This window comes from Hydra vulgaris, chromosome 08, assembly GCF_038396675.1.
Source record: "Hydra vulgaris chromosome 08, alternate assembly HydraT2T_AEP".
NCBI classification, from domain to species: domain Eukaryota; kingdom Metazoa; phylum Cnidaria; class Hydrozoa; order Anthoathecata; family Hydridae; genus Hydra; species Hydra vulgaris.
Genome location: NC_088927.1, coordinates 33624471 through 33643776, shown reverse-complemented (window position 1 = coordinate 33643776; position 19306 = coordinate 33624471). Strand labels below are relative to the sequence as shown.

At 29.0% G+C, this 19306-nt stretch overlaps 1 protein-coding gene across 1 annotated transcript in view; it reads right to left on the bottom strand.

Moving 5' to 3' along the window:
• Positions 1-5469: 5469 nt before the first annotated feature.
• Positions 5470-19306, bottom strand: part of LOC136071959 (85/88 kDa calcium-independent phospholipase A2-like) — a 47407-nt gene continuing 33570 nt past the window's right edge. Inside the window, exons 10-11 of the mRNA XM_065803482.1 lie at positions 6368-6489; positions 5470-6202 (exon numbers count right to left, since the gene is read on the bottom strand). Of these exons, the coding sequence (XP_065659554.1) occupies positions 5981-6202; positions 6368-6489 (344 nt within the window). The 3' untranslated portion in view covers positions 5470-5980. The remainder of the gene's footprint in view (positions 6203-6367; positions 6490-19306) is intronic.

The following is a 19306-nucleotide window of genomic DNA, read 5'->3' as shown; positions in this document are numbered from 1 at the left end:
GTTTTGATTTTCTTTGGTGGCTAATGATTTTTTATTTCTTATATTGTATTACCTTGAATAACGTGGATTATATATATAGTAGCAGTAGAACTAAGAGTAGTGTTACGTGTTTTGTAGTTGGTTCTATAGCCTGGTTTTGTTCATTTAAGATCATATTAGTTTGGTGAATAGAGAACTGTGATCAACTTTGTTGTTGATTATGCGATAGATTGCTTAGTACATTGTTTCTAACTGTTTATTTCGAGAGAACCATTATTGTTGGATTGTTGTTGGTTTCGAAAACGATTTCTTTATAGTTTTTGAAAATTTAAAGTTCAAAATTATATAAAAAACGTGATGATAAACGGCCGTGGCGTAGTGGTTAGAGCGCTCGAATGGATATAGCACTTTTTTTTTTTTTTTTTAATTTCAGTTTACAAAGTCAGTCGTTATACAATTAAATAAACTGTTAAAATACTTTTACAAATATATAAATATAGCAGACTAACAATATAAACTAGGTTTCCGAAAGAAGATCACAAGGATCTTGTCATCGGGACCTTATAAAATCAAATAATAAAATATATAGTTTTTTACATCTTTTTTAATATTTTTTTATTTACAATAATTGTGAAGTGCAAGGTATTATGAAGAATACATATATATTAATCTTTTACATGAGTTAAACTGTAAATAATATAAACTAGCAAGATATAAAATACAAAACGTTAAAATAACAAGAAATTAAATTTTTTTCAAGTGATTAGTAATATTGTAAAATGTTATCTTGAGAAAGAATAAAATTTTTTGCTTTGTTTTTAAAAAGATGAAGAGAATTAGTTAGATCAAAATCAAAATTTGGCAAAACAAGTTTATTCCACAGGTGTGGCGCACGATAGGCAAGACAGAATTGATTAAAATTTGTGTGACAAAAAGGTTTTTCTAAAAAATTTATGTTTCTAAGTTCGTATTTGTTGGTTGGTTTTAAATTGAAGAGATCTTTAAAGACTGGAGGAGATAGATTGTTTTTCCACATATAAACAAAACATAAAATTTTCAAGACGTTGAGTTCATATATATTTAAAATTCTCATTTCAATAAAGTAAGGTTTACAATGAGAAAAACAATCAGCAAAGTTAATTATGCGAATTGCCCGTTTCTGACAGCGATAAAGACGTTGTAGTTTACTTTTTCCAGTACTTCCCCAGGCAATATTTGCATAGTTTAAGTAACAATGAATAAATGAGAAATAGAGTTGTCTTAAATTTATCTTATTGAGATAATTTCGAGCTTTGTATAAAACTCCAATGTTTTTAGAGACTTTAGAGCATATATAATTAATGTGTTTATTCCAAGTAATGTTCTCATCGAGATAAACACCTAGAAATTTGGTGACGGGATCTCTTTTAATTTCAATATTGTCAATAAAGATTTGAGGCAAGTTTGAGGGTAAGGAGTTTTTTTTCTTAAGCGAATGAAAAAGTGTCCATTTAGTTTTTTCGGTGTTTAGTGTTAGTTTATTAGATTTGAACCAGTGGGATAAATTTTCAAGTTCTTTATTTGCTGTAGCAAAAAGTTCGTTAATATCACTCTTAGAGACAAATAAATTAGTATCATCTGCGAACATGATGCTCATCAGATTAGTTGCTTTATTTAGATCGTTTATATAGATTAAAAAAAGGAGTGGTCCAAGGATTGAACCTTGTGGAACCCCGCATGTTATATTTAGACAATTGTTTTGATAGCTGTCATTACCAATAACAAATTGTTTTCTATTCGATAAGTAACTTTTGAACCACCTTAACACTTGTTTATTTATTCCATAGTATTTCAGCTTTTCAAGTAAAATGTGATGGTTGACCGTATCGAAGGCTTTCGATAGGTCAATAAAAATACCTAAAGTATATTTTGATTGTTCAAAAGATTTTGAGATTTCATTTACAAATTGGATGATGGCATGCTCCGTTGAGTTATCCTTTTTAAAACCAAACTGATTAGCGTATAGTAAGTTATTTTTGTCAAGATGTTTGTATACTCTGTTACACATAATTCTTTCTAAAACTTTCGAAAATATAGAAAGCACAGAGATGGGGCGATAGTTTGTTATTTTAGATTGATCGCCCTCTTTATAAATCGGAGTCACTTTAGCAATTTTTAATTGCTCCGGAAAAATTCCTTGTTTAATTGATGCGCTAAAAACTTTAAAGAGAACATCTTTTAATTGCTCGAAACAATCTATAATCACGTTTCCGTTTATTTCATCTGATCCACATGATTTATTCTTTTTAATAGATTTGAATGCCCTTTCAAGTTCTTCAGTTGATAAATCAGAGGACAACTCATCAGAGCATACGCACTTATCCAATGGTAATAAGAAGTCACTAAATAAGGCTTTGGTATTAGGGATCTTAATTGATAGTTTACGACCTATTTCAGTAAAAAATTTATTAAATTCATGTGATATTGCATTTGGTTCAAATATAACAGTGTTATTAATTTTAATCATTTGTGGTAGAAAACCTAAGCATGATTTTTTTTTCCCAGTAATTTGCTTCATTATTTCCCAAATGCGCTTTGTGTTATTTTTAAATTTGTTAATTAATTCTGTATAATAATTTTTTTTTAAGTTTTTACGAATTTTCTCAAACAAATATTTATAATTTTTGTAAATTTTTTCGTTTGCAGTTGTTTTTGTTTTAAGAAAAGTTATATACAACTTTTGTTTGATTTTTGATGATTTTTTTAATCCCTTGGTAATCCAAGGAGAGTTCAAACTCTTAGGTTTTGCAATTATTTCGACAAAGGGAAAGTTTGAGTCATATACCGAATAAAAAGTTTTGAAAAAAGTTTCATATATGTCATTTGCATTATCATTAATGTTTATATTACTCCAATTTAGTAAAGATAGCTGGTCTTTGAATGAGTTAAAGTTATTCTGATTAAAAATTCGTTTCTTTATTAATTTTTTTTTGTCAATTTTTTTTTTGTATAGGTGTTAATTGAAACGAAAATGGGAAAATGGTCTGTTATATCAGTTTTTAAAATACCTTTTTGCAAATCATTATTAAAAATATCTGTTGAAATAATGTTATCAATTAGAGTCGCTGAGTTTTTTGTTACTCTAGTAGGTCGATTGATGAGGGGGATTGATCCTGTTTCAAAAATTGCGTCATAAAAACATTTTACTTTGTAGTCATTATTATAAAGAAAACAATTCATATTAAAGTCCCCAAGTAAAATATTTTTTTTCTTTTCCGCGTCGCCTTTTTTAATAATTTGTTGTAAAAACATGCTTAGGTTTTCGCTCACGCCACCAGGTGGCCGGTAACAACAGCTAATCAATAGGTTTTTTGTTTTTTTGTTTTCAATTTCAATTGTTAAAACTTCTTTATCGCAGTCAGAAACGCTCAACTCGCTTCTAAGTATAAGCCTTAGTGTTTCATGTGCGTAAATTAAAACTCCACCACCTCGTTTGTTTGTTTGTCTCTCTAATGAAATTATGTTAAAGTGCGGGATTTGAAAAGCGCTATTTAGATCTTTTAAAGTTATCCAAGTTTCTGTTAGGCATATTATATTAAAAAGATTTTTGGTTTCTTCTAATAGATTTAAAAGTTTTTCAAAGTTACGATTTAAACTTCTTATGTTGAGGTGGAGAATTCTAATTTGATTAGAATTTTTGTCAATAACATTCTTAAAAAGAAACCCTTCTAATTCGCTTGGAAAAAGATACGAACAATCTGAAAAATTCTCAGAATAAAAATTACTGTCGGGATCTAAGTTTTCATCCAAGGAAAAAAATTCTTTTTCAAAGAAATTAAAAGCAAGAGATTCAAAATTATTTAATGCAGCCATGATTGTTTAAAATATGCTCAAAAGATTTCCTTTTAAGAATGCGTATTTTAGTTTACTTTTTTTCTATCATTCTCAAAAATAGTATTTTTAAAGAAAATAATTTTATCGTATCGAACAGAAACATTCTCACCGTTTAAGCGTCTTCGTTTAACATCGGCGAACAATTTTTTTCTAATCGAAACGGTCTCTAGCGAAAAGTCTTCGTTGATGAAAATATTAGTGCCTTTAAGTCGACTCGATTCTTGTAAAATCTTCACTTTGTCTTTGTATCTTTGGAGCTTGATAATTATTGTCCGAGATCTTCCGTCTGTCTTCTGTCCGGTACGATGTGCACGCTCAATTTCTATGTCTTTAATTCCAAGTTGTTGCTGGAAAAACAAATGAACTTTTTCTTCCGTTTGTCCCCACGTTTCTTTTTTTATCTTCGTTTAAGCCATCTATTCGCAAATTATTTCTGCGCGATCGATCTTCAAGCTTACGATGTTTATCTTTAAAAATTTCGTTTTCAACTCTTCCATTCTCTAGTTGATTTCTTTGGTGTTCAAATTGTTCTTTAATAAATTTTTCGTTGAAGTTCAAACTTTCAGCCATATCTACAATTTCTTTTTCAAATTTTTTTATTTTAACTATATTTTCGTTAGTGTTTTTTTCGATTCCATCTAATCTTTCATTTATGATTTTAAGATTTCCACTAATAATATCTAAAACTGTTTGTTCGTGTTTTTTGAACATTGCTTCTGTTTCTCTTTTGAACTCGCTAAACATTTCTTTTTTAAATTCATTAAACATTTCTTTAAACAATTTCTTTATTTCTTGTGTAGTTATTGCCATAGTTAACTTTAAAGTTGCGAAGTTGGTTTATAAAGATGATAGTTATATAAATATATTATTAAATTCTTTTTATTTTACAGTTGTAGAGCTTCAAAAAAACGCGTCCGTTCGATTCAAGTAACAATGCGCAAAAAAAGTTACTTAAAGTAGTTGAAGTAGTTAACTAAGTAGCGCACTTAAAGTAGTTGCAGCGCACTTAAAGTAGTGCGCAGCGCAGCGCAACCCAGTAGTAAAGTAGTTATATAATATAGTTATATAAATATATTATTAAATTCTTTTTATTTTACAGTTGTAGAGCTTCAAAAAAACGCGTCCGTTCGATTCAAGTAACAATGCGCAAAAAAAGTTACTTAAAGTAGTTGAAGTAGTTAACTAAGTAGCGCACTTAAAGTAGTTGCAGCGCACTTAAAGTAGTGCGCAACCGCAGCGCAAAATTTCAGCGCAACCCAGCGCAGCGCAGCGCACTTAAAGTAGTGCGCAGTTAAAGTAGCGCACTTAAAGTAGTTAACAAAGTAGCGCACTTAAAGTAGTTGAAGCGCTAGAAGCAAGAGATCCAGGGTTCGAAACTCTGGGCATATTTTGCGCTATCAATAAGGAAAGAGACGTAAACTTCCTAGTTAAATGCTTTTCTGTGGTGCTCTGTGACAAGACCATTAGGTGATTTTGGGGCACCCAAAACAAAAAATTAAAGTAATAATAACAATAATAATAATAATAATAATAATAATAATAATAATAATAATAATAAATGAACATATACAGTAATTTATAGAGTACAAACGACGAATGAATAACATGCGACAAAAATAATCAACTTCATTTATTGATAGATAATCAAAAGTAAAATAAAGTGCAAAATAAATTCAAATTGTAAGCAAATAAAGTATGTATGAATTAAACAAAATTATTAAAAAAAACCTATTAAAAAAAATATATAAAAGTAAGGAAAAATAATGTAAAAATATCAACTGAAAACTTTAAAATAAAAAATAAAGTGAATAAATCAGATAAAACAAACACATTGCAAATTCTGGCGAAAATAATTAATTAAATAATTTCAATTAAAAATACTAGAACAATTAAAATAAAATATATCAAGCAAAAACAGCGGAAAAACACACACACAAAAAAAAAAGTTGAAAATAACAGATTTTTTAAAAAAAAAAAATCTTACTCGGAAAAGAACTACGTCTTAACACTACGATAGCGGAAGTACGTATTTCAGAGAATAAACATAGAGAACAAACAAATTGCTACAAAAAATAAATTTTAAAAACCCTATAAAAATTTCAATGCTAACAAATAAAGGAAACAAAAACTATTCTTTTCCCAATAAAAGATTTGCAACTTTACAGAGATCATTCAATCTATTGGCAATCATTTTTCTAGCGTCACAAATCATAGTTAATAGAAGTCGATCGTCAATTTCATTTAAACTGATGTTATTTGAAAGAACTGGATTAAAACGAAAATAGTTTATTCTCGCCATTTCACACCAGCTTTGAGCGCGATCGACAATATGATAATCTCTTTCACACACCTATCGATAAGAAATTGTTTTGAAATAGAATAAATAAATACAATTAACCTTATTAGCATTTTTTAAAACAACCTTCCCACGTTTTTTCTTACCTGACATATTCATTATCAAAAAAAAACTTTTGATTATCTGGTGTAGTATTTTTTTTTAAAATATTACAATTACCTGGTCAAGTAATAGATAAACAAAATCTTTAATTGTTTCTACAATTTCTGGCGTTTCCCATATAGATGTAGGGAAGTGTATATCTATTGGGCGTGTTGGCTCCAATGGAATTTGACCAGTCCCTGTGAGTATAAAATTTAGCCGATTTGATATCTATATATCTATACAACTATCTATAAACATACACAAATAATCACAATAACAAACTATAAACAACAGATTTTATCACATCAGCAAAATAATGAATAGCTGAAGCTGAAGATTTTCATTAAACTGAAAACCAATATTGAGATGTGGCAGGCACCCTGAAAAATGAGCGATCGACTAGCTAGCAAATAGTTTTTCTTCTCTGTTTATTCTCAATTTAACAAGCTTTACACATATATTTTTGCGATTTTTTTTTCTCTCACATTGTTTCATTTTGTTTTTTATGTATTAAAAAATTTCATTTTTTAGTTTTGGATTTAATATACTTATGATAATCAGTGCCGTGGCTACTAGATCCGGGCTTTCCCCAAAACCTGTCATAAGGGCCCCAAAATATTAAAATCATTTTTACTGTGTACTACCTAATGACAGCTACTATGTGACTATAGCTACCTATTGCTATATCGATACCCAGTGAGCACACCAACGTTGGAACAGCATTAGATAATATTTTTATAAGGTTGTTATAACTTTGGATTAACGTTGGAATTAAAAAAGATGGATAACATTAGATTTTGCAACGTTAACCAACGTTGTAATTTTGATTTAAAATTTTCGTGTTTTTTAAGTAAAAGTTGTTAGTCATCAAGAGTCAAAAAAAGATCAACGCTGCTCAGTACGATCAATTGCATCGTGGAAGTCGAGATGGTTGATTGAAGCCGAACTCTCAGTTTTAATCGGGGGATCGTGTTGTAAAAATTAAAAATTCAAAAAATTGAATTGTTTAAGGAGAAATAAAAAAAAAAAAAAAAGTGAATTAAAAAACAATCTTAGTATAGCCATTATAACGTTGTAACTCCGATGTTATTTGAGAGAAGAAAATTGTTTATTCTTATCATTTCACACCAGCTTTGAGCGCTGTAGCCAACGTTATTATAACTTTGTAATTCCAATGAAAAATAACGTTAGTGTAACCAACGTCAGTGTAACCAACGTTATTACAACGTTATCACAATGTTGTAATTTTGATAAAAAATGTTAGAGTAACTAACGTTAGTACAACGTAGTTTTGATGAAAAATAACGTTAGTGTTACCAATTTTATTAAAAAGTTGTAATTCTGATGAAAAATAACGGTAGTGTAACCAACGTTACCAACATAAATTTAACGTTAAATTGATGTCGTGTGCCCATGTGGGGAATTTTTATAAGTTTTCCAGAAACAATAATATATTATTGTGCCTAAGCACCATGTTTCCAACATTTGGCAGTTTCACGTTGCTTTCTTTTTTCCTTGCTTGTTGTCGTTCATCTCTCACATTTACATGTTCATTCATCTACCTTTTTTTCAATCATGTCTTGAACTTTTTTTTCAAACTAAACTCTCCGTATTACAGAATCTCTTTTTTGTTATTAAATCAATATCTTCTTTAAGCAATAGTGTAGGTTTTCCCCTCATCAATACGTTTTGTGTCAATACTTAATTGTCAAACTAATCTCCTTGCTAACAAAGTGGTCTTTTGTTTATAGAGCATTCATCATATATACTAGAGTGCATCAAAGTTTTTTTATTCAAAATTTTGTTTTACAAAAACCCGGTATGTAGAAAACTTGAGTACAACTAATTTAAAACTAAAACCGAAAAAAAGAATTATGTTAAGCTACCGGGAAGTGTGTTTTAATGTTGCATATTTATGGTAGTTTTTTTGTAATTCGCTTTGACCCTTACCACAGATACTGTTTTGCGTCCAAGCATTTTTAAACGCATGTAATTATTTATATCATTTCACTTTGAGTTCTATGTGTGATGTGTGATATCAAAACTATAAAAGGTTGCTAATTTATAAATTACCAAACTAATAGTTTTTATGTTATTTTTATGTCAAAAAATATTATTTAAAAGAAACAACATTTGCGTAAAAGATTTGCAAATTATGAAACTTGCTACTTAATCATGCTGAGTCAATCAAAAACTAAAAAAGGAGCGAATCAAATTATCAAGAACTAAAAAAGGAGCGAATCAAATTATCAAGAACTAAAAAAGGAGCGAATCAAAGCTTTTGGAATACATAGGTTCTGGAACAGATTTTCTTGTATAGGAGTTATCAACACCAAGAAGTCTTCTTACATATGGTCTGTTTTTACAAGAAAGAAACAATAAAAATAAATTATCCTATAAAATACTTAACAAATAATGTTTACTTGAAGGTGATAGGTAAAAGGATCCACGCGAATGCTTTATTTGTATATACAGCAACACATATCGATCATTACTGCGAGATCGGTGGATGATTGGAATGAAGCTAATCTGGTTGCTAGGTGCGAGGGGGAAAGCAAGCTTAAAGGATAAAGATAAATTTATGGCTAAACTTGATAAATTGTTTGATATACTGAATTGTAATTGCCAAAATATTACATGACAAGAGAAAAACTATTAGTCAGAATGTAACAATGAGTCAGAATGAGCTAAAATAGGGACTACCGGTATCAAACATCAAATCAGATTAGCAGGCTTAAAAGAAAACAAAAGACTGCATAAAATGGAAAAAGAAGACATAACAGATAAAAATATATAATTAAAACTACTTGTACTTAAAGTATTTTACAAAACATTATTTAATGAAAATTCAATTACTTTATAGTTAAAAAAAAAGCGTCTGAAGAACTGCAACAAACAATTAGAAATCAGGAAGAAAGTTTTCGATTTGAATTTAGCAAAACAGAGTAACTATTATAACTATAGTAATGAATGTTGCATATAAAACAGCAATACTGAACTCAATATAGCGTCGACAAAATGGAGTTCAGGAACCTTTACGAGAAAAAAGGAATTGTGAAAGTATTTCCAACATAGCTTTAGCAAGCATACGATATGGTACAGGCTTACGAAAAACAGCTGCAATTGCGACAGCAGCTTGGATGTATGCCGGAATAATTAAAGAATCAGTTATTGATCACAACAAAGTCAAGGAAACTCATGAAAAAACTATGCAGTCTCTTTCTATAGAGTTTGACTCTCAATGCAGAACTAGCATTATTGATTGTGTTTTTTTTTTTATGGCAGAATTGACAATACAAAAATTCAATTAACAGTTAAAGATTCGACTAAATATTATGATACAATAATGCTACAATTAAACATTATACAGTATGTCAAGAGCCCGGTGGTAGGTATTTTTTCCATTTCACACCTGAAAAAGTTCAAAAACATGAAACATGCTGAAGTAATTGCTCAAAATATATACGAATTTTTGAAAAATAATGGTACCGATAAAAGCTTAAAGGTGGTTCTACTAGTCTCAACACAGGATGGTCAGGCAGAGCATTACATTGGCAGGAAGTGAAATAAGAAAGAAAGCTAAACTAAATGGTTTGCGTACTCCATACAAATGAACTTCCTCTGCATCATCTGATGACAGCTCTTGATTAAGAGACTCTGAGCAGCAATAAATGGAGAGGCTGTATTGGAAAATGATTAAATACATAACTGCTCTGGAAATTATTCCATCCTTTGAAAAAATGGATGTCAGAAATCCTCTAATTACTCTAAAGGATGAAGTAATCAAAAGTTCATCCTCTGATCAGTTTTATGGGTATAAAACAGTCTCTGCTATTAGAAGTGAAAGTATACCTGCAGACTTGAATTTACCTGAAATTAGGCCAGTAAATCATTCCAGATGGTTGACAACTGCAAACAGACTTTGCAGAGTTTGGGTCTCAAAACATAAGTTGGAAAAAAAAACTTAAAGCTGTCAAAAATATACAACCACAAGCAAACATATGCTATTTTTACGAATTGATATGATCCAAGGTCGGGATATTAGGGAGCAAAATTATTTCGGATTCTGGACAAGAATGTTGATGAAAAATTCATATTAAGTGAACTTGATATGAACTTAAATTGCACGTATTAAAATCTAGTGCAATATCTGTCCGCTTTCTCTATGCTATCTTTCTAACTCGACTTCATCTAACTTTCACTTTATAATTCTCTCATTCTTCCTAAAATTACTAACTCTTGGTCTGCGAAGCAAGTTGACTTTGATCTTTAGTGATCTGAACTCGTCTTTTCGATTTGGTAATGTGGTCTCTGTATAACAATTAGCCAAAGAAGGATAAACCATAATAACAATCATTTCGGGTTTTCTAATCTAAGCTTTATATGATAATATTAGATAAAAACACAAGTTTTTAGAATACAGGCTTTTTAATCTGGAAGAAAAAAATAGTATGGCACACCTTAATTCATACTCCAATTCATTAAAATTTAGTATTAGGGTATAGGGCTGTCAAAATTTGTGAAAATGCCTGCCCGTATACCCGTCAAACAAATGAGCGGGTACCCATTAATAAACAAATTTTTTTTATAAAAGTTTTTTTATAAATAGTCAATAAAACTTTTATCGATTTCATTTATTTAGAAATATTATTTTTTACTTTTTTTTAGGTTTTATTTTACAGTAAGTGTCCAGGTTACACAAGTCCCAATTACGGTTTAGAAATTCTAGCGTTTCCACTGTTTCAGGTGCCAAAGATGCACGCTGTTGATTGACCACATGTCAAATAGCCGAAAAAGCGTATTCTAATGACACTGAAGTTGCAGATATGCTCATGTTCTTGCGTGCTAAAATAGCATAATTGCATCTTCCACCTTTCAGGTTTGAAAGATTCTTTTGAAGAGAGACAAATTGATAAACAAGTTAGATAATTCTACTTTATGCATGAGAAAACATTGGACACAGAAATAATAATAATAATCGTGATTAGGTATCTGAATCAGAAACTTTTCGAACATTATATTAAATGTTTTCAGAAATTCTGATGGTGATAAAGAAATTGTAACCAGAGATATTTTACTTACTTTTTTTTTAATTACACGAGTTTTTATCAAAAAGTAAACTACAAGTAATTTTAAACGTTTTATGTAAATTTACATTTCCGTGTAAGTAATTAATTTTTTTGAAACGACTTTTACTTTGTGTTTTTTTACTTTCAAAAGTAAATTATGTAAAAGAAGATTATATCGAAAAGTAATTTACTTTTACATATTAAAGTAAGTCACATGAAAAAACTGTTTACTTTTACATTTAAAAGTAAGTTATGCAAAAGAAGATTACATCAAAAAGTAATTTACTTTTACATGTAAAAGTAAGTCAAATGAAAAAGCTGTTCACTTTTACATTTAAAAGTTAATTATTTTTTAAAATTACTTTACTATATAAAAGTTCCTCAACCTGTAAGTTACATTTACCTATAAAAGTAACTGATTTAAAAAAATATTAGAAAAAGACTTGCACATTATGTTATAAAGTAACTTGCACATGAAAGTAAATTACATAAAAGTAATATGCTACCAAATGTAAATTAAATTTACAAAAAAATAATGTTTTTTAAGTAGGAGTTTTTATTTTTAAAAGTAATAGCAAACTTTTATTAAAAATAAATTATATAAATAAAAATTTAAATTACATAAGCTTACATTCTATATAACTTGTAAAGTAAATTAAAAGTAATCTATATAGAATAAGTAGGTAAATTTACTTATATTCTACAATAATTTTGAGAGGATCTTATTCAATACTAATGCAAAAACGTAAAGTCTAGAATTCAGACAAAGCTGAAACATGGCAGTGAGCAGAAGGCGCATATACCCATGGAAGACTCAGAAAGACTCAGGTAGACTATTTAAAAGATATAATAGGCATAATTGTTAGTTCTTTTTACAGGTTTTATGCGTAAAAGTTTTTATTATTTAAAAACTAAGGAGGGAAAGTTAACTACTTTTACTTTTTTAACTTGAATTTTATTTTTTTAAATTAATCTTGATGTTATTTACATAGGTTATTTAAAATTATTTTTTAAATAACTGTTTTAATGCATTACTTTAATTGAATAAAATTTTTTTTAATCATCCTTATGCGGGTTGGACATCAACGCAACAAAAAGGAGGTTATTAGGGTGCCCACAACCTATAGTAGAAGATTGACCAGCTTTCCTTACCATTTTTTTTCAAACAGATTATATATGATAAAAAGCAGTAAAAGATTATACTTGATAAACACTCCTTTAATCATAGAAATTATATTAGATAGTTTAAATGATTTATAACTTTTTGAAAACTGTTTTAGCAGTCAATGTCCTTGTGGATACCAAAAATGTTATATTGCGTTATATTATCATAACGAAATACTTGATTAAAAAGATAAATTCAAAGAAAAAAAACTGGAGAAAAAGCGCGCTCTAACGAACAGTGACTTAGTCAAGGTTTACATATGCATGAATTACCCTTAGCTTAGAAGTTATCCCCCCCTCCTCTCTCTCGTTACATTATGGCCACTAACCTATCTTCTCAACAAAAAAAAAAGAAATAAAAGAAATGATTATTTAGCAGCCCTTATTAGCACTCATGCGGCAGGGAGCCCGTCTCTACACTATTGGTTACCCGTATGTTGACTATATTTTCCCCTAATCATAATAGAACTACTCTTCCCTATGGGCATTTGCTTTTAAAAGTTGCGTTCTAAATGTCTTTTAAACGTCTTTCAAACAATCTTTACGTAAGAATGTTTAGAAGACGTCTAAAAGACATTTAAAATACATTTTGAAAGTAACTTTTAAAAACAGATGCCCGCTGTGTTTAATATACGTGAAAAAAGATCCTTTCCTGAACAAACACTGCCCACATACATCAGAGTATTATGTGAAGTTTTACCCAGAAGTGCCCTCAAACAGGCAATGGATTTGAATACGCTACCTATTTCATCTTATGTTAAATCAACATGAAATGACTGTTCTTTGAGAAAGTAAATATAACTTACATTTTACTTACTTACAAAGTAAAGTATAAAACTTCAAAGAAAAAAATTACTTTTGACAGCTTCTCCACTCTCCATCCTTAGATTACTAGATTATTTCCAAGATTACTAGGGCTTTCTTTTACTGGAACATAAAGCCATTTTACTTCTCCATTTGGTAAGATCTATCGAACTTTGTCCCTAACAAACTGTAATCAACTGCCTCATTCTTTCAACTTGTAAAATAGAGTAGTGATATTAACCCAATTAAATACTCCGTTAACTTTATACTTGGTTAACATCTTCCTAACATGATTCATTAATTTGCTCAGGGTATCTACCTCTACGAGTTCCTTTATCTAACATTATCCTTGCTTTTACACAATTTCTTTTTTTAATCACTGTTGGGTGAATAGTTGCACTTGCATGAAACACTGTTCCCATGATTTCTTTTTTGATTTCCGTTTTACCAACCGTCGTAGCATTTATAATTTGACAAATTGCGTATGATGTTTTTTATTGCACTTTCTGCATTTACCCCAGAGTATCCATAACATAAACAGTTACATAACTTTTAGTTTGTTTCATAATCTCTTGTTTGATAAAATCTCGTTACGTTTAGCAACATTTAGAATTTTTGTAGAAGCTTTGCTTTTGTGTTTTTGCAGCCCACAGTAGATACATTTATATTTTCCAACGCCATTGTATTGCTGTATGCAGTGCTTTGATGTTCGTAAGTCCTTGAATGCACTTTTGCGTTCGTTTTATTGTGTTTTATTTATTCACCATTTTGGTTAAAATCTGAGTTCAACGGATTTTTTTTCAATTAACGTTTTTTAAAAAAACGTTAATTATCAAAAAGTTAAATTTGTCAAAAAGTTAAAAAATTTTTTAACAAATTTTTTAACAATTTGCTCCGGTCCCCATTTTTCCCATCAATCATCGTTTTGTGTAAGTATTTCGCGAACTGATCTAAGTTTATTCATTAATAAATACACAAATGATTGAGCAGTTTGCAGTTTTTTCATCGTTTTCAATATTTGTACTGTTCTTGCAAGTTTGTTATAAATTTGAGTTTACTAATTTTCGATTTGCTTGAATTTCCAACTTTCCACAATTGCTGAGTAGCCTCGCTTTTTTTTGCAAGAGATTTACGCAATGTTTCTTTTATTTTTAGTTTCTTTATGGTAATATTCCTTTTTGCTTTTTTTTTTTAACTAAATAATGTTTATTTCACAAAAAAAAAAAAATTAAAAAAAAAATACAAAAAAAAGAAAAAAGAAATTACTCATAAAAACTAAACAAGTCCACTCAACACATTTTCTAAGCAAGCGTCATCAGTGTTGTAGTGCCTAAAAGGAGCTCACGACCGTCTTGAGCAGAGCAAAGAGGTTTCAGTAATCTCCATTAACAGACGTGTTTGAAACTAGTTTATGACTGTCTTGTACCTATCGCCATTATTTATAAATAACTTGAGCGCAAGAAGTGTCTCTAAATTCACCATTTGTACCGAAAATTAACGGGGTAAATGTATCATGTTTTACTCCTACAACTCATTCCAAATATTCGCATTTTTTCTTTTCTTCATGGCTACGAAATATTTTTTTTTCTGTTGTTAATATTAAAATACAACCGCCAATTGCTTTCTAGCAGCTTGGAAGACCTCATTCACAACACCCACTAAATATGTATATACGTTACGTATTGCGAGTTGTTATAAGTGGTTATAAAACAATATGTTGGTAGCTACATATTTAAGATTTATAGCTTGCTAAAACGTAACTCTTAATCTATAGGTAGTCGATATTGACTATGAAAGTTTCGCTAAAATTTTCAGAAATTTTCAGGATATCCTTCTTCAGGTTTCGGAGGAAAGTTAAAATCATTAATTATAATTTAAGATTATATTTATTTTTGAAAAATGAAATATTTAAAAAATTTGATAGTTTAAAAAATACATATATTTTTTTATCACCTAAATATTTACCTGTCGAATAATAAACGAAATCTTTGCAAAAAAAAAAAGTGGAACATTCATTAAAAGTTAATTAATCTCTCACCCAATTAATCTCTCAACCAATTAATCTTTCAACCAATTGACTTAAAAAAACACAAACCTCAAGTATATTAAAAATCACTTTGATTTGGCGGAAAGTTAAACCCATTGATTATAATTTAATATTACGTTTATTTTTCAACAACCCTTTCGTCGTTTATGTCCCAAAGTTTTTTATCTTATATCTCATCTATTAAATATTAATATTCAATTCAACGCTGCCGTTACCCGTTCGACAACACTTTTTTTTATAAGAAAGTATAGACAAAAGTCTATGCAAATATCTAACTTATGTAAACTTCAATATTATGTAATGTTAATACATAAATCAGGTCTTACTTTTACTTGAAAACTGCGGTAGCATCTTTTGGTTTATATTTTGGTTTATAATTTTGGTTTATACTATTTATTTGCTGTTATATAATTTTTTTTGCTAATAAACAGTGGTTAGATTATTAAAATCGATGCGTCTTAGTAGTCGAAACGGTTAGCTTGCAGCGTTCTGAAGTGCATCGCCGTGGTTCAAATTATACCAATGGCACCTTTTTTATTTTTTCTTATCTTTTTGGATTTTTTAAAATTAAAAAAAAAATACTTTTGAAGTTTTGTAGATATTATATGCACATCATAGACTTGGTTTTTTAAAATTTTTCATTTAGATTCTCCAAGAAGACCCAACGGTCTTGTCACAGAGCACCGTGGAAGAACATTTAAATACCGGTAGAAATTTGTTGCACATATGTCATGATAAAGACATAATGCGCTCAGGTAATTAGTCTTAATAAGCTGCGTATGGTTCGAAGAAAAATTACGGTCTGAAACTTGATAAAGAAAAAAAATAAAAGGATCATCAAGCTACTCCTAAAGGTGCTGCTGAGGTGGTTTAAGGTCAGTCGCCGTAAATTACGGTTTTCTTTCATTTATGTGCGGGTGATGTGCTTTTTTATCGTTCATATCTCGCGGGAGAATTTCAAAACGCTGATTTAAAATATAATGATGACTTTTTGACTCATAAAATCCGACAAAATATTTTCCTGTGTTATCTTGAATTCATAACATTATGAAAATTATGAATTATTGTTAGGGCTAGGGTCAGCCTATAATATGATGAATTCATAACATAATTCATTTTTTAATTTATTTCTTTATCGATAAAAATTGAGTGATCGATATAATGTTATTTGGTTTTACTAATCAGTGTTATAATAATGTTTTTAAAAACCTTATAATAGAATATTGTATTGCTTTTACAGGTGGAGTAAAAGGATAAATAAAAAAAGAATTACCACCCCCAAGTGTCTATTTAAAATCTGGAATTGTTATGGTGTTCATTAGATTTTGTTGATTCAATTTTTTATTAAACACCGGTTTAATGAAAACACCGGTTTAACTTATTTGCTATTTTGCTAATGTTTTTTTTTTTACTTATTAAACAGAAATTGCTCGTAAGTAATCTTTCTAAATAAAACTGATTTATTTTTTATTAAAGAACATAAATGAGGAGTAGAAACTAACAACTAATGCAAAAAGATCCAACTTCAATCCAGACAGTTTATAAACTAACAACAATTTTTTACAAAAACTGATAATAGGCTGGATCATTATTATTAACAAGTAAGTTTCAATAACAATGAATTAATTAAAATAACTATGATTTATTATTATAGCTTCATAGAATTTTTTAAATTGAAAATAATATAGCATAACAGAACACTAACTTTGGTGCAACATTGGTCCAATGATTTCAAGGTTGTTTTAACTTTGTCCTAATGATGTGTGCTGCCTGAATAGACAATTCCATAACAAAAGGGGTTGTTTGATTCACCTTCTTATGTGAAAACTAGTTCACTTTTTTAGATGAAAATTAATTCAAAGTCTTTTCAATTCATTTTTATAAGTATCTATAGAAATTTCTACAATTCTTACAATCTTTAAGCTGTTTATCTGCTTTTAATGATGTAAATTTATTAGAGCTACTTGTTAATTCAACAAATAATGGAGTACTAGTTGTTGTTGATTTACAAATACTATTTTTATTCTTAAAGCCACGAGTTCTTCGAATAATTTTTATTTTACTGGAAAAAGTCACTCACAATATTCTATCAAATCACTTTCGTTTACTTGCAGAAAAATTGGATGAATTAGTTATGTCAAAGTATAAATACTTTTTCAAATGAGACTTTATTTTATTTTACAATTTTTTTCAATTTTTCATATCTTATGTTGGTTTATTCCTATTTAATCATTTAGACTAATTTAAAAATTATTTTAAATTAGTCTAAATGATTTCTTTTCTCCCAAAACTTTAATACTGGTTATAAATAAACCATTGACTTCGTCCAACTTCAATATATCTGTATGCCTGAGCAAATAGAAGTATAACAAATGTGGTAGCTTATTCTATCCGCCTGATTTATTCCATCCCATTAGAAATAATCCCTTTACTATGATTGTAATAGTAGTAGCAGTGCCATGTAATAATTGAAGCGGGTGGAATAATCTACTTCTTTCATAGAATTTCATCCGCCTGACTTATTCCACCCCACTGCGTATTAATCACATTTAATTAATTCATGTGAATGAAAAATTTGTAAACGACTATTATCTTTACAACTTAAACATAAAAACATCAAAAATAAGTTGTAAAATTAGTTTTAATTTGATGTTTTACACATTGGGATGGAAAACCCTACAACTATAGAAGATTATTTCATCCGCCTGACTTATTCCATTCCACTGCGTATTATAAACACATTTATCTGATTCATGCGAATAAAAAATTGGTAAACGACTTTTAAATGACTATTATCATTTCAACATAAACATAAAAACAAATAAAAAATAAGTTGTAAAAATGGTTGTTATTTGATGTTTTATACATTGAGACGGAATAATCTACTACTATAGTAGATTATTTTATCCCACTGCGTAAAAAACGGAGCTATTGTCTAACTATGTTTGGTCATTTCTAACGGCCACTACTTTAAAACGCATTCTTGTTTTGAGTTTTACGCATTGGGATGGAATAAATCAGGCGCGGATTGAATAAACTACCACATATCACATTTAATTTTGTTTATTACAAATGTTTCCAATCGGAAAAAACATTACTGTTTTACGGTCGGTTAAAAGCCTTTAAAAACAAAATCGCAAAGTATTACCGAATTCTCGACACTTTGGTGTTCGTTGTTAAAATAAATGAGAGGTTGTCGGATTTTATAGCTGACCATCTAAATCAAATTATGTATATCGATGTCTTTTAAATTGTAGAAAAATATCAATGTCTTTTAAATTGTAGAAAAACTAGAAAAGTTGTACTTAATGATTTTAACCAATATATTTTAAAATATTCTTCTTTTAGTTAAAAGGCAATTTACGTCAACCATCATACTGTCGTCAATAAAAAATTTTTTCATTTGGGACAACTTTTGCTAGGTATTATTCAGTTCAATCAACAATTTTTGAAAAAGAGTTTGTTTTAAATGAAATATGTTAAAGGTCAGTCAAACTAAAATAAAAATTTTGACTGGTCTTAAACCACCTGAGTGCTGTAGAGGCAAAAAAGAAAAAAAAAGGCCCGTAGGAAGCAAATATTCAAATTTTATTTTAACACTTAAAGTCTTTTTTGCCATATATTTTTTTTTGCTATAAATATACATGACCAGGTTGAAAAAAATAAAACTGTATTGTGTTAAGAGGCGGATTTAAACCATCGCAAAACGACACCGATGAGTTAACTGAGCTATCAAAATTATGTATGCAAGACTATTTTATAAATCTTTTATAAGCTCTACATATGCGGAAAAGATGCCTTTGTTAATTTTTTTAAGCTCCTAAAGTAATTTTTCAATGAATTGCTTTTGTACCATTGACTTAAAAATATTGAAATATATAATAAAATAGTCGGTTTGGCGGAAATCCGTATTTTACGGGTCCGGACTAT